At 40.6% G+C, this 25,422-nt stretch overlaps 1 pseudogene and 1 gene segment (V, D, J or C); both read right to left on the reverse strand.

The window, feature by feature from the left end:
- LOC113163896 overlaps window positions 1-25,422 on the reverse strand; it is a 67,484-nt gene extending 42,062 nt beyond the window's left edge. The window contains 1 exon segment of the V gene segment in view: window positions 25,314-25,422. Within this exon segment, the coding sequence occupies window positions 25,314-25,368 (55 nt within the window).
- On the reverse strand, window positions 5,512-6,569 carry LOC117152981 (annotated as a pseudogene).

Here is a 25,422-nt window from a genome sequence, read left to right on the forward strand (position 1 = left end):
TGGTGCCTTTGCTTTGCTCTGTGGGTTTATTGCCTGCTTTGGTGCAGTGAATTTCTGTTGCTACTTTGTGTTCTAGTGTCTTTGTGCCTCACTTCCTGCTGCCGGATTATCTCCCTTTTCTCTATTTAACTTGAAAATTCAATGATTTTCACTCTCTATTTGTGTCTGTTCTTTTTAATCGGGTCCATTCTTCTTTCAACCTGTACACATTTTGTTCTTTTCCTGCTGTGTTTGAATCCTCATCCAGTTGGTTTGTGGTTGATGTGGATTTGCTGCTCATGTGAATCCTCCCACAGTGTTTCATTAGCAGCTGGAACCACAGTGACTGTGAGGAAACAGGAATTAGCAGAATCCATCTGATATGAAGCTGTGGTTTGAATACCACTTCCCTCCTCTTTGAAGAGTAGTCAGATATCTGTGGTCAGGTTTTTGTACAGCCTCTTCTTCTCTTTGTATCACTGTGTTTCAAGAGCACAGTAGTAGAGAGCTGTGTCTGCCAGGGTTAGTCTGCTTATGGTCAGTTCAGTTGATGAAGGTGATGTTTGGGATTTATATCGTTTATCAGGGATATATTCACTATCACTCCATGATTTTGCTCCTTTCCACAGAATAAACTGAGGAGCCTGAAGCTCAGAATGATGTTTGTACCAGTGAAGGAAAACATCATCATCATCTGTCTGATTTCTACATTTGAGTGTGACAGATTCTCCTTCTCTTCCACTGACTAAATGTTGTTCAGCAGAGATGCTGTCTCCAGCTATTAGTCCTGGAAAAAGTGGAGAAAATGAAGCCATTAGATGAACATTGTCCATGATGCTGAGAGGAGAAGACAGTGGAAAATGTCCCTGTACAGTGTTACTCTGTGGACAGAAACAAGTCAACTGGAGCTGAGATCATCATTCTGTTCAATGAGACACGGATTAGTTGGAAACTCACCTATAAAGTGAGAGAAACAGAGAAAGAGGTAAAGCAACATGTCTTTGGAGGAGTTGAAGCCAAACAGACAGCAGATGAACAATGTTCTTCCACTGCAGTAGAATGAAGCAACTAAACAGCCTCTCTGCTGCACAGCCCTTCTCCTCAACATCAAGCTGATTGTGCTTTTAGTTCCTCCAACATTTCTGCTCTTTACACACAAACAATCTCATTGGTTGACTTGGACTTCAGTGGGTGGGACCAGGTCATTTGATCCACCAATGTTGAAGCAGTTAAAATAAGAGGGTCGTAATAATCAGTAGAAACCATGTTTATTTACACTTTTGGTTAAGGTTTGGTTAAAATGATGTAACAGTGAAACTTTGGATCCACTTTAGTTCATTAATACTTTGACTTTATTTAGTAGGTTTCACTTAATTATGTGTTCATTGGTTTGGTTCCTCTTTTCTTCCAGGTCCACTTCCTGGTTCAGGATGATGCTCTCATTAACGAGTGAACATGAACGCCCCCTTTGCTCCACCAGGTGTTGGCAGTATGGACTGTACCATGTTGGACTGTCCAATGTTGGACTGTGCCATGTTGGACTGTGCCATGTTGGACTGTACCATGTTGGACTGTACCATGTTGGACTGTAGGAGGGAGGAAACAATGCGTTTTCCTTGCAGCTGTTGTTTTCCAGCTCTAGTAAATGTAAAGTTGTAGTGTTGAGAGTTTCTTTGATGTAACTTTATGTAGGAATCTACTGCAACTTTTATGGCTTATTAATAGATATATAATAGATATTTCCTGTTTCTAATAACAATCTGTGTGTAAAACAAGTTGAATAACATCTAATATCTAAAAGTCTGTTGTTTTAATCACCAACACAAAGAGTCTTCTGGATCATCAGAGTTGAACAGTGTGTGAGTCCCTCTAGTGGATGTTGTGGAGTTTTCTGTTTCTTGGCTCCAAAGGTTTTTGTACAGAGTTTTGCTGTTTCCTGTCACTGTGGACCTCAGAGCACAGTAGTACACAGCAGAGTCAGACACTGCAGCAGAGGAGATCTGCAGATGAAACTCCTTTCTTGTTTTGTTGTGTCTAAATGAGAACCTTTCTGTTTTCTCTGAATATTCTGTGCTGAGAAGTTGTGGAGATGAACTGGACTCCTGTTGATACCAGTAGAGGTAGTTGACAGATCCTGAATAATTACAGGACAGAGTCACAGGGTCTCCTTCCAAAGCCATCATCACATCTTTAAATGGTTTCAGTAAATCCTCAGAGGATCCTGGAAAAATATCAAAATATCTTTAAAGTGAGTTTAGTAGTAAATTCAGTTCCCTAACCCGAACCACTCATAAACTAAACCTTTGTCCACATGTTACCAGCTGTTCTTACAACTTGATGCTGTCTGATTACTCACCAGTCTGAAAGGAGACCATCATCATCCAGATGAAGAGCAGTAACATTATTTTCACTTGTACTGAATGAACAATAGAGAGAAGACAGCAGCTCTTCACTTCCTCAATGAAGCTTTTCATATTCAGTGGTGGAGCTCCTCCTCTTACTGTGCTCTGTTTCCATTCAGACTGATGGAAGCTGTAGAATGACAGTGATGCTGCATCATCATCATCATCATCATCATCATCACCACCACATAAAGTCTGAACTGAAGGAGGAATCTACAGAAACTTGTGACCGTTTTGACTCTTTGATTCATGTTCAGATAAAACCTTTTTTGCTGAAGAACAGAACATGCAGCGAGAGAATCAGTAAAGATTCTTTATTTTAGGAAGTCACAGTAAAATGAAACATTTGTTCCTGGTGAAATTCACTGAGCTTCACATTAAAATGGAACCAACTCTTTGAGACGACCTGTTGCAGTACTGTGGATGGTTTCACTGACCTGATAAAATGTAATAGGAGGTTTGGTTCAGTCCAAAGGACATTCTCCCTCATTCTCCTCCATGGAGCCAGTTGTAGCTCAAAACTGAACCTATGATGTGACCAAAGCCTGATGTAATCTGACTTTGCTACTTGTAGGATGTTTCCTACATTAAAGCCTCCTAAATGTAGAACGGTTTTCCAGAGAAGTAGGACCTGAGTCAGGTCAGTGCTTTACCAGTGAAGTAGAAATAAGAGAGTGCAGAAAGAAGGATCTGGTCATTCAGTGTTGAAAGCTGCAGATAGATCAAGTTTTCTGTATTAATCACATCAATTGATTATTGAGAACAACCACAGAAACCTAGTGCTAGAAGAAAAAGTATGTGAACCCTTGGCAGCAAAAACCTCATCCAGGTTCTTCCTGTAGCTGTGGATCAGACCTTCAGGAGGAAGTTTAGTCCATTCTTCCTGCAGAACTACTTTAGCTCTGTCATATTCTTTGGACGTCTCATGTGTGGCTCTCTCTTCAAGTCGTTCCACAGCATCTCTGTTGGGTTGAGGTCTGGGCTCTGACTTGTCCACTCCAAAAGGTGGATTTTGTTTTTCTGAAGTCGTTCTGTTGTGTGTTTTGGGTCATTGTCCTGTAGCATCACTCAACTTCTACTTCTAGTTTCAGCTGACGTACAGACATTCTCACAATATGCTGAAGAACTTTTTGATACACTTGGGAATTCATCTTCCTCTCAATCACTGCAAGCTGGCCAGGTCCTGATGCAGCAAAGCAGGCCCAAATCATGATGTTACCTCCACCATACTTTACAGTTGGGAAGATGTTTTCATGGTTATATGCAGTGACTTTTTACACCAGATGTAGTGCTGTGTGTTCTTTCTGAATAGTTAATAGTTTAATATAATTTCATCAGTCTAGTTTTACCAATACTGCTGTGGAGTGTCAATGTGCTCTTTGTTAAACTTCAGACGTTCAGTAATGTTCTTTTTAGTAAACAGCAGCTTCCTTCGTGGTGTCCTGCCATAGACACAGATTGTTCAATGTTTTACCTACTGTAGACTCATGAACACAGATGTTAGCCAGTTCCAATGATGCCTTCAAATCTTTGACTGTCACTTAGGGTCTGGTCTTTATCTCATTGATGAGAGTTTGTTTGTTGTTGCTCTTGGAGTCATTTTGACTCATCGCCCACTTCTTGGTAGAGTAGCCACAGTCCCAAAGTGTCTCCATTTGTAGATTGTTTAACTGCAGACTGGTGAATTTCTAATGTTTTTGACATCACTTTGTAACCCTTTCCAGATTTATGTAAATCATTAATTCTTGATTGTGGATCCTCTGAAAGCTCCTTTTTGGTGAGGCATGGCACATAAGTTAGAGTGTTTCTTGTCAGTCAAAGTAGCTCTACTTCACATCTACAAACAGATTTTCTTAATACGACTCCAGGTATGTTAATACCTGACTCCAGTTAGTTTTTTGAGAGGGTTCAGACATACTTTTTCCATAAACACTTTATGGATTTTATGGTTCTTCTCAATAAAGACATGAAGGATGAAAATGTTTTGTGTTTAGGCACATTCAATTTATTAATACTGTAGAGTTAGATGAAGATCAGATCACATTTTATGACAAATGACATGGTTCACATTCTTATTCTTACAGTACACTGTAATTGGAGAGGACATAAGAGAGGAGTCTGGTCCCTCAGCCAACTAATCTCTACCACAATGACTGAGAAATGGTTCAGAGTCACCTGAACCATCTCCATCTCTGTATTTTGTTGACTGATGTTCTAACTTTTACAGCTACAAAGAATCGACACTGTTTCATCATCAAATCATCAGAGTTGAACAGTGTGAACAGTGGAGGTTGTCATGTACTAACAGGATGTAGTTGCCTAATACAGGAGGTTAGTCACCTGATGAGGTTCACCTGACCTATAAAACATGACTTACAGGGACAATTGTTCTCTCTTTACCTTATGCTGAAATCTACCTGTTATTGACTTCTATTGCTCTTTGTTGGCTTTAGTTTTAATAGGTTTCAGTGTTTTATCATGACGTTTGCATAAATTCTCTCTTTTTTACATTACTTGAGACAATTTGAGAATGATTGTGTGAAACCGCTAGAGTTGAACAGTGTGTGAGTCCCTCTAGTGGATGTTGTGGAGTTTTCTGTTTCTTTGCTCCAAAGGTTTTTGTACAGAGTTTTGCTGTTTCCTGTCACTGTGGGCCTCAGAGCACAGTAGTACACAGCAGAGTCAGACACATGAAGCTTCCGAATCTTCAGAGGAACTGATTTGTCTTCGATCGCAGCATCAAATCTGTCGTTGTCAAACCCTGGAGCTTTATCTACTGTGTTTGAGAAACTTTTTGTCATGTACTTTGGAGGTCCATGGACGTCTTGTTTGTACCAGAACAAATATGGACTTGGGTAACTGGTCTCAAACATACAGTTGAGTGTAACAGCGTCTCCTTCAGTAGCAGTAACATCTCCTGTTGTCTGGATCACTTTGTCTTCTCCTTTACACTCTGAGGAAGAACAGAACATGCAGAGGAAGAGATGGATCAATAAAGAGGATTGATTAAAGGAGAACAATCAGTAGGTTTATTTCCCATCTTACCAAAGCAAAGAGCAGCAAGAATAATCCACAGCCAATGTTCCATCTGTACAACAAGGTTGAAAGCAGCAGGAGAAAGTGTGTGATGTTCAACATTCAGTGTGAGAATTGTTCTCTTCACAGCAGCAGTTCTTATTGACAGAATGGTTGAACACAGTGCACAAGTAGAGCACCGCCTACTGGATAATGTGTCCCTCTAGTGGAGGGAAAACGTTCACTTCAACAGGTGGAGAAAAGGCTTCCAGCAGCTTGTCAGTGTGTCAGCTGGTGTTTTTGTACAGAGACTGTGGCTTTGCTGTCACTGTGGGCCTCACAGCACAGTAGTACACAGCAGAGTCAGACACTGCAGCAGAGGAGATCTGCAGATCCATGAGGGTTTTATCCTCACTCACTGTCACAGACAGTCCAGAAACTGGACTTTGGATTATGTTGCCTGTTCCTGAGTGAGAGATGAGGAACTCTGGTGATTTCCTGGATGTTGTCGATACCAGTAAAACTCATCACCAGCAGCTGCTTTTTTGGAGAATGTGTAGATCAGAGTAACAGAGTTTCCCTCTAAACTGAACTCTTCTCTCTTTACTGGAGTTAGATCTTCACAGCTGACACCTAAAAACATTTAAAGATCAGTTCATATTCATAGATCTATATATTCATATAACACTGAAACATACTTTGTATGTATCTAACGTACCTTTTAGAACAGAGAATAACAGCAGAGTTTGTACATAACACACCAAGCCCAGCATGTTGAGTACAGTGAATGTTTCTGGTTTGTGTATTAAACTCTGTAGAATCTACAAGTTTCTCTCTCTTCTCTAGTTCAGTAACAGCTCAGCTCCTCCCTGAACCTCTGTCTCCTCTTAGATCTGTAGTTTCACTTCTCCTGGTTCACAGACTGGTGGCAGCATTTAGAATCAGGTGAAGGTGTAAAGGTTTTTCCCAGTTTTTGACTCCTTAGATTTAATAATGGTCTATGTCCCCAGCACTCCATATGTTATAAACAAGCTGTTATTGGACTTAGTCTGTGACCAAACAAGAATATGGCGTCAACAACATGAAAGCATGGATCCATGTTGCCTTGTATCAACGGTTCAGGCTGGTGGGGGTGGTGTAATGGTGTGGTGGATATTTTCTTGGCATACTTTGGGCCCATTAGTACCAATTGAGCATCGTGTCGACGCTACAGCCTACCTGAGTATTTTTGCTGACCATGTCCATCCCTTTATGGCCACAGTGTACCCATCTTGTGATGGCTACTTCCAGCAGGATAAAACAACATGTCATAAAGCGCAAATCATCTCAGACTGGTTTCTTGAACATGACAATGAGTTCACTGTACTCAAATGGCCTCCACAGTCACCAGATCTCAGTCCAATAGAGCACCTTTGGGATGTGGTGGAACGGGAGATTCGCATCATGGATCATGGATGGATCTGAAGCAACTGTGTGATGCTATCATGTCAATATGAACCAAAATCTTTGTGGAATCTTTCCACTACCTTGTTGAATCTATGCCATGAAGGATTAAGGCAGTTCTGAAGGCAAAAGGGGGTCCAACCTGGTACTAGTAAGGTGTACCTAATAAAGAGGCCAGTGAGTGTATGTTTGTTTTTACTGTTTAAATGTTTGTTTGTTTTTTAACAACAGTAGTATAAATGTAGCTGCAGTGACTTATGTAACCCAGCCGTTCTGATGTCTGAAATCTCGCGAGGTTTCTCGCGGGGCTTACCGCGAGATTTCGCGGGACTTCCGGCTATTTAAAAATGGCGGCGCTTCATGTTAATGGTGGAGTGAGGAAGTTTGGAGCTGCTGCAGGTAGGGTCCTAAATGTTATATCTGGGGAATCTTCTGTTAATTTATGTCATGTCACTTACTGGTATGACTCTCAGTTGTAGATGTCTCAGGCCATTTGCAAACACACCTTGTTGTGCTGTATGAGGTATTTTACAACCGGGGACTGGGGAGTGTTTGCTTTGTTGTAGTTATGCTAGCACCACACTGCATTGTTTGTATTTTGTATGTATTGCTAAGGGTTGTTAGCCTAGCGCGGGCACTAGCTCACTCCCTAATCACTTGCATACATGTGTTAAGATATTTAATACTAATAATGGATTAATTGCTGATTTAGTTGATTGTTATAATTGTCTGTTTCCAGCAATTGTATGGTTGAACTGTTGTCTGTTGTGACAATTCGAACTATAAATCATGTACCATGTATCATCTTATTGACAGAATGTGTATATGATCTATATATCTGAATGTTGTCCTAATAGTTGGTCCTGTTCTGTGCAGGCCAGGTTTCTTATCCTAGCCCAGGAAGCGAATCCTTTCCTATTATAAGATGAAATTAAAAGATTTACTGATTTATGTCAAGTCGGTCTTATATAGACAACACTGAACATCACAGGATGAACCACAGCACAAAGTTAACTTTCAGGTAATTACAATTAAAGATAGAACCTCATATTACTCCTCATTAATAGAGTTAAATAAGAACAAGCCCAGGTTTCTTTTCAGCACTGTAGCCAGGCTGACAAAGAGTCATGGCTCTGTTGAGCCTAGTATCCCCTTAACAATGACTTCATGAGTTTCTTTAAAAAATAAAATCAGAAATATTTGAAATAAAATGACTCAGATCCTGGTACAATTGGACAAACGGGTAAGAACAATAAGGATAACTTATTAACTAAATGTAGGGGACACGGGGAACCAAATACTAACAAAGTACCAACTTAAAGAGAAAAACATAAACGGACATATAAAGTAACAACAGAAAATTCTACAGGAAAAATACAAACTAATAAACCAACTAATCAGTCAAAGTACAAACATACAAACTAAAACACAAACAAACTCACTGCTGCAATACAAAGTAAACAAAATCACTGCCTAAAGCAGGAAGACGCTAACAGACAGATGAACCAAACAATACAAAGTAAGAAGTAGGAAAAGGCACTGGAATAGCAGGCAACAACACAAACTCACAAACGGGAACAAAGTCCATAAAACATTGAAAGCGCTTGATGAAACAAACAAACTGGAGTGATGGAGGGTGTAGCACGAACAAGATCCAAACGATAAACAAGGAGAGAGTACCCTAACCATGTGTGATGTAACAAACCAGCAACAAATAAAAGACTGAGGGGAACTTATAAAACAACTGAGACTAACAGGTGAGTTTAATCAGTCAGTAATGAGTCCAGTGAGTGGAGGAAGAGGAAGTCCAAAACAGGAAGTGGCAGAAGAAGGAGAGAGACAAGAATAAAACCAACCGACAGTGGACAAAGTGAGGAACTGTAACAGAACCTCCCTTAATTCCAGTAATTAATTTCTCTAAACCATCAACATGGCTCTTAGATCCCGACTAGACTCCTCAAAGATGTCTTACCTTTGATCTGTACATCCATATTAGATCAGATCAATCTATCTTTACAAATAGGCTACGTACCACAGGCTTTTACGGCTGCTGTAGTCAAACCCCTACTCAAAAAGCCTACTCTGGACTCAGGAGTTTAAGATTATAGGCCAATATCCAATCTGCCCTTTATGGTAGCTGGAAGGAAGAGTTGGATCCTTGTTGGGTTTTAGTAAAGGTGTAATGAGAGCTGTATTCATCTGTTCTGGTTGTACAGAGGTGGCTTTAATTTCAGTGGTCAGTCTGTGAAATGGTAATAGTGATTATTATTATTGTTGTTGTTTTTATTTGCCTCCAAAATAAAAACACTGTGAAACTGAAACAAACAAAACATATATAAATCAACCACATCAAAACTGACATATTTAAATATCTGCAAACAGTTTCACACGCTTCTCATCCCAGTGAAAGAAAAATGAAATTCTGTCTTGATATGCTAAAAACTAGCCTATTAGCTTGGTGCTAATTCATATTGGAATTCCCATTTAACGTGCTAAAGGAGATCAACATTGCGTTCACATCGTTGTTCAAACATCGAAACACGTTTTTACAATATAAAGTTATCTGAACCAGTATTTGAACTTACTGACATAGAATTCCTGTGATCTGCAGAACTCAAGATATGATTTGATATTTACACAGATACTATTGTACTACTCTGTTAGCATGACTGACCTGTGACCAAAACTACGACAAGCGTAACAGAACAAAACTCAAAAACATTTTCCACGCAGCCACGATATGTGGTATTATTCCACCATCTAGTGGCAGGACAGTGGATTTCTTGGATATTGCTAGAACCAGAAGAAATGATGAACAGTTGACAGTTTAGGACTGTGTTAAAAGATGCTGTCTGTAACACAGTCGATGTTTCCGTCCTCCTGGACCACCTGCAGCATGTTGGCATTTCCCTTCAGTGGTTTGATTCTGACCTCCAGGACAGATTGGTCTGTTACAAATGAGAAGAGGTTCTCTTACTTTGACTTATCTTGGGTGGAGTACCACTAGGCACCATATTAGGTCCAGTAATATTTATTTTATAGAGGCTTCCTTTGGCATCTTTTTTGTGAATTAAACAACACCACATGAGCAGGAGTGCTGTTGGACTGTATATCAGCACGGCTGTGGTCTGCAGGCTGAGTGCTGTAGGTGTCACAGCCGTGCTGATATTTGTATTGAATCAGTTATTTGTCTCCATCAACACAAATAGTTACAGTTGGACTGGTTCTTCACTGTTGCTAAGCAACACATCCAATGGACAACCACTAACAAACAACTACTTTACATGTTAAAGCAAGTCATGGCTGCTAATTAGATTCATGTACATCATCTGTATGTTTCTATATATCTTACAAGCAGAGAAAAAAGTGTTGAGAGTCTGAATGATGTTTGTACTAGTAAAGGTGAACATAATTATCAGTTGTCTCATGTAAATTTGAGGCTTTGAAGTGAACAGGGTTCAGTTAACACTGAGATAAAACTGTGTAAACGACTCAGTCACCTGTTCACTTACTGTTTCAAAGTCAATTTAAAAGGTTTTTCTGTTTTTTGTTCATGTTGTTTGAGACTTTGTCAAATCGTCTCTGAAAATGAAGAAATTAGAAAAAACACAGAGGAGAAAATGTTTCTCTGTGGACAGAAACAAGTCAACTGTGACTGAGACAGAACTAGACTTCATGACACAGAGACAAGATCTTGGTAACTGAAGTTGAACAGTGTGTGAGTCCCTCTAGTGGATGTTGTGGAGTTTTCTGTTTCTTTGCTCCAAAGGTTTTTGTACAGAGTTTTACTGTTTCCTGTCACTGTGGGCTGCAGAGCACAGTAGTACACAGCAGAGTCAGACACTTTAGCTGAGATGATCTCCAGATCCACACGTTTCTCTGTTTTATCAAGGCGAGCTGGGAAAACAGGATCAGGTGGATGAATCAATCCTCCTTCTGTGATGGAGAGCAGGAACTCTCGTCTGGATCTCTGATGTTGTCGGTACCACTGGATGTTGTAGATAACACCTTCATATTTACAGGTCAGGTTGATGTTTCTTCCCTCTGTAACAACTTCTTCGGTTTTTACTTGATTGATGCTGTTCATAGAACCCATGGCTGCAAAATAAGTTTTATTCATGTCAGTTAATATTTCATGTCTGTAAAAGAGTCTAACATCAAGAGACGGATAATGTTAGGATGCATTTTAAGATTTGACATTAACAATATCAGATAAAATATATTAACCAACAGCTCAATGTGATTTTCCTCTATGTTATAAACTCACCTATGAAGTGAGAGAAACAGAGAAAGAGGTAAAGCAACATGTCTTTGGAGGAGTTGAAGCCAAACAGACAGCAGATGAACAATGTTCTTCCACTGCAGTAGAATGAAGCAACTAAACAGCCTCTCTGCTGCACAGCCCTTCTCCTCAACATCAAGCTGATTGTGCTTTTAGTTCCTCCAACATTTCTGCTCTGGACACACAAACACAAACACAAATCTCATTGGTTGACTTGGACTTCAGTGGGTGGGACCAGGTCATTTGATCCACCAATGTTGAAGCAGTTAAAATAAGAGGGTCATAATAATCAGTAGAAACCATGTTTATTTACACTTTAGTTTAAGGTTTCATTAAAATGATGTAACAGAGAAACTTTGGATCCACTTTAGTTCATTAATACTTTAAATTTATTTAGTAGGTTTGTAAGTTTGGGATTCCCTCTAACTCTGAATCTGGGTTTAGAGGATTTTGTCTTTGTGTTTCCTTTGTTTCATTAAACAACTTTCAAATGTCCTGAAAAATCAGGGTTAAGATCTTCATCTCTGACTCATCAGAAGCAGGTGGAGGGATCTAAACCAAGATTTGAGTGACTTAACAAACCGGATCAGGAGACGAGACAAAAGAAAAGTGAAGGAGGAAACCTGCCTCAGACTAAGATCTGGACACCCTGTCAGTGTCTGGGGTTCTGGATTAGGCCACGGTATCTTGTATTTTAAGGTGCTTAGCAGCCGCACATCACAGACCAGATAAAGTGTGGACAGGAAGACCGGCTCTTTAACACACTGGAAAGACTCAGAACCGGGTATCAGACCAGATTCTACAGTTCCCTTTCTAACCTGCATCAAGACTGGATGATACCAGAATGGATCCCCAAGGATCAGGCTGCAGAAATCCTTGTTACGGAGCTGTTTGATAGACGTTTGTCACCAAAGGTCAGAGAGTGGGTCTAAAACATGTCCCAGAGTCTGATCACAAACTCTCAGTTAGTGGAAACCTGTCCAGCTTCCAGACTGGACTCAAATACTACAAGTATAGGATCCAACCCAGGGCCACTGCAGCATGAGGTAAGTCTGATGGCTCTGCTGTGGGTGATGGTCCATCAGGGTCTGGGGCCACATGATGTACTCATGGTTAACGTGGCTGGAAGAGCAGCAGCAGCTTTGCTTGATTCTAGGACTGTCTCAGGTTCATCCATCAGTGCTGAAGTAGGTTCACCAGGTAGAGGGTGTTGGTCTGTCTGTAACTTGTCCATGGGGAGAAACAAGGAAATAAGCAGAAGATACAAGTGACCGTCAGTCTCTTAAATAATAGAGGCTGTTTCTGCCTCTGTATTTAGTGTGTTTTACTGTTTTATCATTTATTACTTCTTTGTTTGTCCAGACAGTTTCTGAGCTTTGACAACAGCAGCTCTGAGACTAAACTACACACAAACAACCTGAGGAAAGTCTTTTAGAAAGATTTTAGACCAAATATGATTTATTCATTAAATTAGAAACTTACTGAGGAGAATGGTCAACAAAGAAATATGTCTGTCAAAACCATTTGAGACTTTGTCTTTTTATTTAAAGATACAAAGACAGAGAAACACAAACACTGATGTAGTAAAGTTGAACAGTGTGTGAGTGCCTCTAGTGGATGTTGTGGAGTTTTCTGTTTCTTTGCTCCAAAGGTTTTTGTACAGAGTTTTACTGTTTCCTGTCACTGTGGGCTGCAGAGCACAGTAGTACACAGCAGAGTCAGACACTGCAGCAGAGGAGATGTTCATCATGAGTTGTTTTTGTTCCACTTTAACCTTCAGTCCAGAGATTTTTTCAGTTCCCACTGCTCCTGTAGCAGAGTGTGAGATGAGGAGCTCTGGTGGTTTTCCTGAATACTGTCGATACCAGAAGAAATAATTACTACTTGATAGTTTGGGGTAATTGTAGATCAGAGTAACAGAGTTTCCTTCAATAGTGAACTGTTCACTGTTAACAGGAGTGAGATCTTCACAGCTGACACCTGAAAGAAAAACACATTTAAAAGATGAGAAAAGACTCAGTGACCAGTGAAGATGTTGGTTAATAAAACCTATTTTCTACCTAACAGACCTGTTAGAGTGAAGAGAAGCAGTAGAGAAACCAAAGCACAGTCCAATGACAGCATGATGATTAAAGGAAATGGTTTGTGTGCTGAACTCCACTGAATCTATGAGTTTCTCTCTCTTCTGTAGTTCAGTAACAGCTCAGCTCCTCCCTGAACCTCTGTCTCCTCTTAGATCTGTACTTTCACTTCTCCTGGTTCACAGACTGGTGGCAGCATTTAGAATCAGGTGAAGGTTGGAAGGTTTAATATATGTTTGTTTTTAGTGTTTAAATGTGTTTTTTAACAACATTAATATAAATGTAGCTGCAGTGACTTACAGAATAGATCAGATTCATACAACATAAGAAGAAGTTAATTATTGTTTTATGGTGGAAACAACATTAATTATTTCACAATGACAGAAAACCTCAGTGTTGAATATTACATCCAGACAATAAGTGGTACGAGTAATAATTTGATTTAATTTTGACTCATCTGATTCTTGGATGGTCTTTAACACCAACACTTCACGTGTTATAAAATCTTTCATGGGGGGAAAAGGTCATTGTTAATAATACTGTTAAACATTTATTGTTTTCAACTTTGGTTTGACATAGTTCGACGTTTGGAAGTGTCGTCTGTATTAGATGTTGGAGGATTTGCTGTTACACTCTAACTGATCCACGTCCATCTTCTTCCTGTCATTTCAAAGTAAATTCTAAACTCTGTGTTTGTCCAAGATTCTTGAAGTTTTTCTGTGGATTTCCTGAATATTGTTAATCACCAGTTGACAGTTTAGGGTATTTGTGGAACAGAGTTAGTCTCCTTCTAAACTCAACTCTTCATAGCTGAAACCCAAAGGAAAAGATTATTGTTATTTCATGATGAAAAAATCCATGATGTAAAAAGGTTTTACTGGTTTTCTGTCAAGTCAGTCTTATATAGACAACACTGAACATCACAGGATGAACCACAGCACAAAGTTAACTTTCAGGTAATTACAATTAAAGCTAGAACTTCATATTACTCCTCATTAATTCAAGATTCAAGATTCAAAAAACTTTATTAATCCCAGAGGGAAATTGTTTTGCCTCATTACCATTGTTCTCAAAACAGACAGAAAGAAAAGGAACCACAACCAGGAAAGATCCAACACCAACATAAATACACAATAACATCAATACTGAAAAAGTCAATATATATACAGAATATGTAGAATAGAAAATAGATAAATGAAATTAGGTCACAAGTATATGACAGTTTCACTTCCCCAACCCCTTACAGAGGGGGGAGGAATTGTACAGATTGATGGCCACAGGTAGAAAGGATCTCCTGTGGCGCTCTGTGGAGCATTTAATGTTAATAAGTCTTTGGCTGAACGTGCTCCTCTGTCCAGCCAACACACTGTGCAGTGGGTGGGAGGGGTTGTCCAAGATTGAGAGGAGTTTGAACAGCATCCTCCTCTCAGCCACAACATGTAGAGGGTCCAGCTCCACCCCCAGAACAGAGCCAGCCCTCCTAATCAGCTTGTTTAGTCTCTTAGTGTCTGCCACCTTCATGTTGCTGCCCCAGCAGACCACAGCATAGAAGATGACACTGGCCACCACAGACTCATAAAACATCCGCAGCATGGTGCTGCAGACGTTGAAGGACCTGAGTCTCCTCAGGAAGTACATCCGGCTCTGAGCCTTTCTGTACAATGCTGATGAGTTTTTGGTCCAGTCCAGTTTGTTGTCCAAGTACACTCCCAGGTATTTGTACTCGGACACGACCTCCACCTCCTCCCCCTGTATAGAGAGAGGGATGACAGGACTCCCAGATTTCCTGAAGTCCATCACCAGCTCCTTTGTTTTATTGATGTTCAGTTGCAGATGGTTGAGTCCACACCAGTCAACAAAACTGTCCACCACTCCACGGTACTCTGTGACATCTCCACCCCTAATACATCCTACAACTGCAGAGTCATCAGAGAACTTCTGAAGATGACAGGACTCTGAGTTGTACCTGAAGTCTGAGGTGTACAGGGTGAAGAGGAATGGAGACAGAACTGTCCCCTGTGGAGCACGTGTGCTACAGACCACAGTGTCAGACACACAGTTCTGCAGGCGGACGTACTGTGGCCGGTTGGTGAGGTAGTCCATGATCCAGGAAATCAGGGGAGTGTTGACCTGCATGTTTTTTAATTTCTCTCCCAGCAGTGCAGGCTGGATGGTGTTGAATGCACTGGAGAAATCAAAAAACATGATCCTCACTAAGCCCCCAGGCTTGTCCAGGTGGGTGTAGGTGCGATGGAGAAGGTGTATGATGGCGTCATCCACTCCAATATGGGGTTGATAAGCAAACTGGAGGGGGTCAAGTGAGGGTTTGACCAGAGGTCGGAGGGACTCCAGGATCAGCCTCTCAAAAGCCTTCATGATGTGTGATGTCAGAGCCACTGGTCTGAAGTCATTGAGGACTCTGGGACGTGGCGTCTTATTCACTGGAACAAGGCACGACTTTTTCCACCCTAGAGGAACTCTCTCCAGGTGCAGGCTGAGATTGAAGATGTGTTGGAGAACAACACATAGCTGAGGAGCACAGGCTTTCAGCACCCTTGGGCTGACTCCATCAGGACCTGCAGCCTTTGTGGGGTGAAGCCTGTTCAGCTCTCTTCTCACCTGCTCAGCTGAGATTGTTAGGGTGGTGGCTGAGTCGTGTAGGGGAGGGACTGAGGAGCAGTTGGTGAACTGAAGTGGGCTCTGTGGATCAGCCTGGAATCGATTGAAGAAATTATTCAATTCATTGGCTCGGTCCACTGTCCCCACATTCTCCTGGCTGCTGGACTTGTAGCCAGTGATGGTCCTCATGCCCCTCCAAACCTCCCTGGTGTTGTTCTGTTGAAGACTCTGTTCCAGTTTTCTCCTGTAAGTCTCCTTCCCCTCCCTGATCTTGACAGACAACAGTCTCTGGACCCTCCTTGCTGCCTCCCTGTCTCCTGATCTGAATGCTTTCTTTTTGTCATTCAGGATGGCTTTGATGTCTTGAGTGACCCAGGGCTTATTGTTTGGGAAGCAGCAAATGGTTTTTGTAGGTACCTGGGTGTCCACACAGAAATTAATGTAGTCAGAGATGCAGTCTGTCAGTCCATCAATGTCCTCACCGTGAGGTTCACAGAGAGACTTCCAGTCTGTCTCTTCAAAGCATCCCTGCAGGGCAAGGTGTGCCCCCTCTGTCCACCTCTTTACAGTTTTAATGGTGGCAGGCTGCCTCTGAACCAAAGGTGTGTATTGTGGGAGGAGATGTACCAGGTTGTGATCCGACTTTCCCAGAGGGGGGAGGGCAGTGGAGCTGTAGGCATCTTTAACATTAGCATACATCAGGTCCAATGTCCTCTCCCCCCTGGTGGGACAGCTCACAAACTGGGTAAAGGTAGGAAGTGTCTTATTGAGGGTGGCGTGATTAAAGTCTCCAGAGATCATAAAGAAGGCGTCAGGGTGTCTGGTCTGCAGGCTGGAGGTGACCGTCTGAATGACGTCACACGCAGCAGCGGCGTTAGCGGATGGAGGAACGTAAACAGATTAATATGGAGTGAGAAAACTCTCTGGGCAAATAATATGGACGAAGTCCCACAGCCAACAGTTCAATATCAGGGCTGCATACACGCTCTTTCACAGTGACATGACCAGGATGGCACCACCTGTTGTTAATGAGAACGGCGAGCCCCCCTCCTCTCCTCTTACCGCTCTCCTCTCTCCTCCTGTCCCAGGTCACGGTGCTAAAACCGTCTATATTAACACTGGAGTCAGGAATACCATCATGCAGCCATGTCTCTGTGAAACACATTAAACTACACTCTGTAAAGATTTTCTCCATCCTCACTAGAGCTGTCAGTTCGTCCATTTTATTGTCCAGTGATCTCACATTACCCATAATCAGAGAGGGGAGATGAGGTTTGAATCTTCTCACCTTCTCTCTGAACATCGCTCTTCTCTGTTCTTTATTTCCTCCTTGCTGTTTTTTGCCTCCTCTACATCCCCTCGTTGTCCTTCTTCTGATCTCCTCTGGAATGTTTAAAGTTTGATCCTTTACTCCGGCCGTCCTCAGTAAGATCAGCTGATCCCGGGTGTAAACAAAGGAGCTGTCTCCATGGTGATGGAGCAGCTGTTGCGCTCCGGTCTTTCGGATTAGTGAGAGAATGAAACCAAAGGTAAAAACGGAGATAAAAACTCTCTCGAACAACATGATGTGAGAGGGTAAAACTTAATTTCAAAAACTAGTAACTTATCTACACAAAAGGAATAAAAATAATAAGATAAAATACAGAAAAAGACATCACAAGATGAGAACAGCGGTAAATCGGCTGCAGCAAGGCTCGCGCCTGCGCACTATATCAATATATTAATAGAGTCAAATAAGAACAACCCCAGGTTTCTTTTCAGCATGGTAGCCAGGCTGACAAACAGTCATAGCTCTGTTGAGCCTAGTATTCCCTCACCTCTCAGCAGCAATGATTTTATGAATTTCTTTACAAATAAAATCATAACTATCAGAGAAAAAATTGATCAGATCATCCCTGCATATAGCATGGATTGTACAACAACTCTAGATCCACGCTCGTACTTAGACTGCTTCCTCCCCGTAGATCATTCTGAATTAATTTCAGTAATTAATTCCTCTAAACCATCAACATGTCTCTTAGATCCCATCCCGACTAGACTCCTCAAGGATGTCTTACCTTTGATCAACACATCCATATTAGATCAGATCAATCTATCTTTACAAATAGGCTACGTACCACAGGCTTTTAAGGTTGCTGTAGTCAAGCCCCTACTCAAAAAGCCTACTCTGGACTCAGGGGTCTTAGCGAATTATAGACCAATATCCAATCTGCCCTTTATCTCTAAAATCCTTGAAAAGATAGTTTCTAAGCAATTGTACGACCACCTGCGTAGCAATAACTTGTATGAAGATTTCCAGTCAGGATTTAGAGTACATCATAGTACAGAAACAGCACTGGTAAAGGTCACTAATGATCTTCTACTAGCATCAGACAATGGACTACTCTCTATACTCGTCATGTTAGATCTTAGTGCTGCATTCGACACTATAGATCACAACATTTTATTACACAGACTGGAACATGTCATTTGAATCAAAGGAACAGCACTAGAGTGGTTTAAATCGTATCTATTGGATAGATTTCAGTTCGTACACGTTAATGATGAGTCTTCCATGCACAGCCAAGTCGGCTATGGAGTTCCACAGGGATCTGTGCTTGGACCGATTCTTTTCACTTTATATATGTCCCCTTTAAGCAAGATTATTAGGAAACACTCTATAAATTTCCATTGTTATGCAGATGATACCCAGCTATACTTATCTATGAAACCAGAAGAAACTAATCAATTAGTCAAACTTCAAGCTGCTTAAAAGACATAAAGGCCTGGATGTCCTCCAATTTCTTTCTCCTAAATCCAGACAAGACAGAGGTTATACTGTTTGGGCCTAAAAATCTCAGAGACACTAACAAAAACAGTTTAAAATTTGGAGCATCCTGTCCCAAAGTGATGCTGGTCTTAGGTCTGAAGATCTTAAACCTTTCACTGTAAAGTGCCTTTAAATAACTTCTGTTGTCAATTGGAGCTCTAGTGTCCCTCTAGTGGATGTTGTGGAGTTTTCTGTTTCTTTGCTCCAAAGGTTTTTGTACAGAGTTTTGCTGTTTCCTGTCACTGTGGGCTGCAGAGCACAGTAGTACACAGCAGAGTCAGACACTTTAGCTGAGATGATCTCCAGATCTACACGTTTCTCTGTTTTATCAATGTGAGCTGGGAAAACAGGATCAGGTGGATGAATCAATCCTCCTTCTGTGATGTAGAGCAGGAACTCTGGTCTGGATCTCTGATGTTGTCGGTACCACTGGATGTTGTAGATACCACCTTCATATTTACAGGTCAGGTTGATGTTTCTTCCCTCTGTAACAACTTCTTCGGTTTTTACTTGATTGATGCTGTTCATAGAACCCATGGCTGCAAAATAAGTTTTATTCATGTCAGTTAATATTTCATGTCTGTAAAAGAGTCTAACATCAAGAGATGGATAATGTTAGGATGCATTTTAAGATTTGACACATAAAATATATTAACCAACAGCTCAATGTGATTTTCCTCTGTTATAAACTCACCTATAAAGTGAGAGAAACAGAGAAAGAGGTAAAGCAACATGTCTTTGGAGGAGTTGAAGCCAAACAGACAGCAGATGAACAATGTTCTTCCACTGCAGTAGAATGAAGCAACTAAACAGCCTCTCTGCTGCACAGCCCTTCTCCTCAACATCAAGCTGATTGTGCTTTTAGTTCCTCCAACATTTCTGCTCTGGACACACAAACACAAACACAAATCTCATTGGTTGACTTGGACTTCAGTGGGTGGGACCAGGTCATTTGATCCACCAATGTTGAAGCAGTTAAAATAAGAGGGTCATAATAATCAGTAGAAACCATGTTTATTTACACTTTAGTTTAAGGTTTCATTAAAATGATGTAACAGAGAAACTTTGGATCCACTTTAGTTCATTAATACTTTAACTTTATTTAGTAGGTTTGTAAGTTTGGGATTCCCTCTAACTCTGAATCTGGGTTTAGAGGATTTTGTCTTTGTGTTTCCTTTGTTTCATTGAACAACTTTCAAATGTCCTGAAAAATCAGGGTTAAGATCTTCATCTCTGACTCATCAGAAGCAGGTGGAGGGATCTAAACCAAGATTTGAGTGACTTAACAAACCAACATGTCTTGAAGCCAAACAGACAGCAGATGAACAATGTTCTTCCACTGCAGTAGAATGAAGCAACTAAACCGCCTCTCTGCTGCACAGCCCTTCTCCTCAACATCAAGCTGATTGTGCTTTTAGTTCCTCAAACATTTCTGCTCTGGACACAAAAACAATCCCATTGGTCGACTTGGACTTCAGTGGGTGGGACCAGGTAAGAACCCGTTAGAGATTCTCCTCCTTCCAATGTTCAGTTCACTCAGTGAGATTATTTGATTCCTAATCAGCTCAGTCTCAGAAATATTTGCTGAATGTCCACTTTCTCTTCTTCAGACTATTGTTAAACCAAAGCAGGTCACGGTAGAAAGAAGCTTCATCACCTCCAGATTTTGTCTTTATTTTAGTAACTTGATATTTTACAGTGACTTTACAGTAAACACACTTTGTACAAAACTGTCGTCCTGTAAAATAAATGTTAACAGTTAATTTGTCCCAGTGCTGCAGGGTTGATGGGTGATACAACAAAAACAGGACTTTCACAGAGAGACTAGTGTTTGACTCCATCCAACTTCTGCCTGTTGCTGTTACTTCAACTCATCATGTGATCACTGTCATACAAAGTTAATGAAGTCATCATTTATAAGACAGACATTGTCAGGGTTTTGTCCTTGACTTCCTGATTCCTGACACTTTATTTTCTTGAATTAGTTTCATCTTCATTCCCTCTGTTCCTCCTGAGATTTTGTTCAGTCCATCGACCACTCTCTGATGATATGTGCTCGGTCACTGGTTTCCTTAACTTGCTTTGTTCCATTCATCCAGTGTAAGATACGACTGCACCTACTCTTCAGCCTGATTATCTCCCTGATTTCCTGTGCTACCAACCTGTGTCTGTTCCTGTCTTCAGTCCCCACCTGCCCCTCGTCACTGGCACACGGCTCTCTGCTTTTCTGTGTTGGATCTTGAATGTGTTGTTGGGATTTGGATTTTGAATCTATGGTTTGAATTGGATAAGAATTTGTGGATGTCAGATGTACAAGAATCCTGAATAGTTAGACATATGTCTAAACTCTGAATCACAGGTCACTAAACTCTTCACCTCGTCACTGGACATCACAGCTAAACTCTACATCAGGAGAATCAGCAGACATGCTGATCTTCTATAGGGAGAAACTTTACTTTATTTCAGTGAGGAGTGGAGGTGCCTCTTGTGTATGTGGAAGAAATTACCTGACACAGAATCTGGAAGATGCACCTGATCCAGGTAATCAGCAGTGGGTAGTACAGGGATGGCTGGAAGAGAAGCAGGGCAGCAGGCCTGGGACCAGGTATCCTACAGTATCCTGCGCTCTGAGCTTTTGATTCGACTGTTCTGCAGCAGCTCAGAGTCGAAACTACACACAGAAATATGTTCAGTAAAGTCTTTAGATCTTAGATAAAACTCATTTTCTTCAATTTGGAAATTTACTGAAAAACGTGGTCAACATGGAAACATAGTTTCTGTCTAAACCAGTCAGGATCATTGTCTTTTTATTTGTGACTCACAAATAAATTCAGTTTATTCTAAAGATACAAAAACAAGAGAGAGAAAGAACATCATCAACACAGATTTAAAAGTTATTACCAAAGCTACTGGTGTAGAGACTGTCACCCCCATACTCATCCACCCAGACTAAACAGGATTCATCAAAAACAGGAACCCACAGAAAACAGCTGTAGACTATTTAAACTCGTTGGTGAATGGGTCTCAGCTGTCAGTTCAACTCTAAGTATAACTAAAAATTATATGTTAAAGTTGAACAGTGTGTGAGTCCCTCTAGTGGATGTTGTGGAGTTTTCTGTTTCTTTGCTCCAAAGGTTTTTGTACAGAGTTTTACTGTTTCCTGTCACTGTGGGCTGCAGAGCACAGTAGTACACAGCAGAGTCAGACACTTTAGCTGAGATGATCTCCAGATCCACACATTTCTCTGTTTTATCAAGGCGAGCTGGAAAATCAGGATCAGGTGGATGAATCAATCCTCCTTCTGTGATGGAGAGCAGGAACTCTGGTCTGGATCTCTGATGTTGTCGGTACCACTGGATGTTGTAGATACCACCTTCATATTTACAGGTCAGGTTGATGTTTCTTCCCTCTGTAACAACTTCTAAAGTTTTTTCTGGACTGATGCTGTTCATAGAACCCATGGCTGCAAAATAAGTTTCATTCATGTCCGTTAGTCTGTAAGAGAGTCTAACATCAAGAGACTGATAATGTTAGGATGCATTTTAAGATTTGACATTAACAATATCAGATAAAATATATTAACCAACAGGTTAACATGATTTTCCTCTATGTTATAAACTCACCTATAAAGTGAGAGAAACAGAGAAAGAGGTAAAGCAACATGTCTTGAAGCCAAACAGACAGCAGATGAACAATGTTCTTCCACTGCAGTAGAATGAAGCAACTAAACCGCCTCTCTGCTGCACAGCCCTTCTCCTCAACATCAAGCTGATTGTGCTTTTAGTTCCTCCAACATTTCTGCTCTGGACACAAAAACAATCTCATTAGTTGACTTGGACTTCAGTGGGTGGTGACATTAAATAGATTTCTCTACCTTTCAGAGTTACATTTACTCAGATTATTTCTGTATCAGAGCAATTCTACCTCAATTTATAAGTACTTCAGAAGGGCCAGGCTCAGGTTGGGTGGCCATCTGCTTTCATTGGTTCGACCCGTAACTGCAAACAGAAAACATTTAGCTCTGAAGTCGGGGAATCCTGCAGAAATGTACAGAGAGATGTGTAGTACAGATGGAAAAGAAAAGAGGACCAAGAACACAGCCCTGCGGTACACCGTTTGGGAGACTGTGAGAATTAGAAATGTGTTCCCACCAAGATACCTTGGAGATTTGTCCAGATAAGTAAGACCTGAGCCAGATCAGAGCTGCACCAGTGACGCCCAGATCAGAGAGTGGAGAAATAAGGATCTGGTGCTTCAGTGTCAAAGGTACAAAGGACCATTACTGTGGAGTGAGCGCTCATTAAGTCAGACTGGTTGACATCAGGGAGGTTGTTCTCAGAAACATTATCTATAAAGTTTTGTATTAGTGCCAACAAATATGTTTGGGTTCTTTTGATTTGTTGTTTATTCTTAATTCTTCATCTTTGTTGAAGCTCCACGTGGGTTGGGAAAATAAATGTATAAGTATTAAATTGAATATAGAATCACAAATAGAGTGATACTGAGAGCCTTCAAAGGCCGGACAAACTCATGTTTGAAACATGGAATTCATCACAGACAGCTACATAAACATGAAGAAATATGCATTTGGAGTTCTGTCGATCTTCTGATCCACATACATATGTGAGCAGCTACTCTTCACCATGAACTACGTTAAAAACAAACACAGACGACGGCTTACAGTCCTGTGTAAAGATGAAAAGGACTTCTTACAGCTACGACTTGGTAAAATAAATGTGTATGCAGATGTTTTGCAAATATTTATTTTTCATTGTTTGGTGACGTAGGGCTTTTTTTTCCAGTTAAATTTTTTAATTAATGTTCGATACACGCTCGGCAGCTAACAGCATCTTCTGTTTGCTGCGTGGATAATTTAAGTTCAGCTTTTTCATTCATTTGAAAGAGACCTTCAACTCGACGTGTTATTTATTTATTTATTTAATTATTTATTTGTGTCATATTTTTTTGAAAGTTCAAAATGTGTTCATTAGATAAATTAAATTTAATTTTCTCTGTAGCACTTCATAAATGTCATAAGAAACACACTTTAGTTTTTTATACAAAGCGTAAAGGTGAAAAAAACAATATTATGTTCATTTTAGATGCCAAAAGGTATTTGCGGCTCTGTGGGTTTTTTCCGTGGAAACTGGGTCCAAATGGATCTTTGGGTGTTAAAGGTTGCTGAAAACTGGTTTAATAAAAGAAGTGGAAACTCAAATTATTTTTACCAGAATGGTTTCATCAAAGTCATGTGTAAAGTAAATTAAAAGTAAGTTGAAACACATTAGATGAACCAGTCTGACTTTGTATTTGTTGTCATGGTTGTTATGAACTTTATGATAAACTATTTTTAGTTTTACAGTTATGATGTAAAGTTAAACTATATTTGCCTAAATGCTGCTTTTCATTTTGCACTTTATTGATGTCTGATGTTCTGACTTTTATCACTACAAAAATGAAATGAAACTGTTTCATCAAACCATCAGAGTTGAACAGTGTGTGAGTCCCTCTAGTGGATGTTGTGGAGTTTTCTGTTTCTTTGCTCCAAAGGTTTTTGTACAGAGTTTTGCTGTTTCCTGTCACTGTGGGCCTCAGAGCACAGTAGTACACAGCAGAGTCAGACACATGAAGCTTCTGGATCTTCAGAAGAACGGATTTGTCTTCGATTGCAGCATCAAATCTTTGCTTGTTGAACTCTGGAGCATTATCCTTTGTTCCAATCGTGTCACGTCGCAAAATGTATTTAGGAAAGTTATTTTTTTCTTGTTTGTACCAGAACAAATAGGGAAATGAGTCACTAGTCTCAAACATACAGTTGAGTGTAACAGCGTCTCCTTCAGTAGCAGTAACATCTCCTGTTGTCTGGATCACTTTGTCTTCTCCTTTACACTCTGAGGAAGAACAGAACATGCAGAGGAAGAGATGGATCAATAAAGAGGATTGATTAATGGAGAACAATCAGTAGGTTTATTTCCCATCTTACCAAAGCAAAGAGCAGCAAGAATAATCCACAGCCAATGTTCCATCTGTACAACAAGGTTGAAAGCAGCAGGAGAAAGTGTGTGATGTTCAACATTCAGTGTGAGAATTGTTCTCTTCACAGCAGCAGTTCTTATTGACAGAATGGTTGAACACAGTGCACAAGTAGAGCACCGCCTACTGGATAATGTGTCCCTCTAGTGGAGGGAAAACGTTCACTTCAACAGGTGGAGAAAGGCTTCCAGCAGCTTGTCAGTGTGTCAGCTGGTGTTTTTGTACAGAGACTGTGGCTTTGCTGTCACTGTGGGCCTCACAGCACAGTAGTACACAGCAGAGTCAGACACTGCAGCAGACGAGATCTGAAGATCCATGAGGGTTTTATCCTCACTCACTTTCACAGACAGTCCAGAAACTGGATTTGCTGTTATCTCTCCTGACTCCAAGTGAGAGATGAGGAACTCTGGGTGTTTTCCTGGATGTTGTCGGTACCAGAAGAAATATTCAGCAGCACCTTTGGAGTATTTGCAGGACAGAGTAACAGAGCTGCCTTCTACACTGAACTCTTCAACCTTGGCTGCAGTGAGTCCTTGACAGCTGAGACCTAAAGAAAAAGAAAACTCAGTTATAACATGTTGAAAAGTCCCAATTTAAGGAATTCACATGTGAACATGAACATTGAGACATGTTTTAAGAATCTTACAAACCTTTTAGAATGAATAATAACAGTAGTAAAGGTACAAAATACTTTGATGACATCATGTTGAGTACAGTGAATGTTTCTGGTTTGTGTATTAAACTCTGTAGAATCTACAA

The sequence above is a fragment of the Anabas testudineus genome, chromosome 17 (assembly GCF_900324465.2).
Source record: "Anabas testudineus chromosome 17, fAnaTes1.2, whole genome shotgun sequence".
NCBI classification, from domain to species: Eukaryota; Metazoa; Chordata; class Actinopteri; order Anabantiformes; family Anabantidae; genus Anabas; species Anabas testudineus.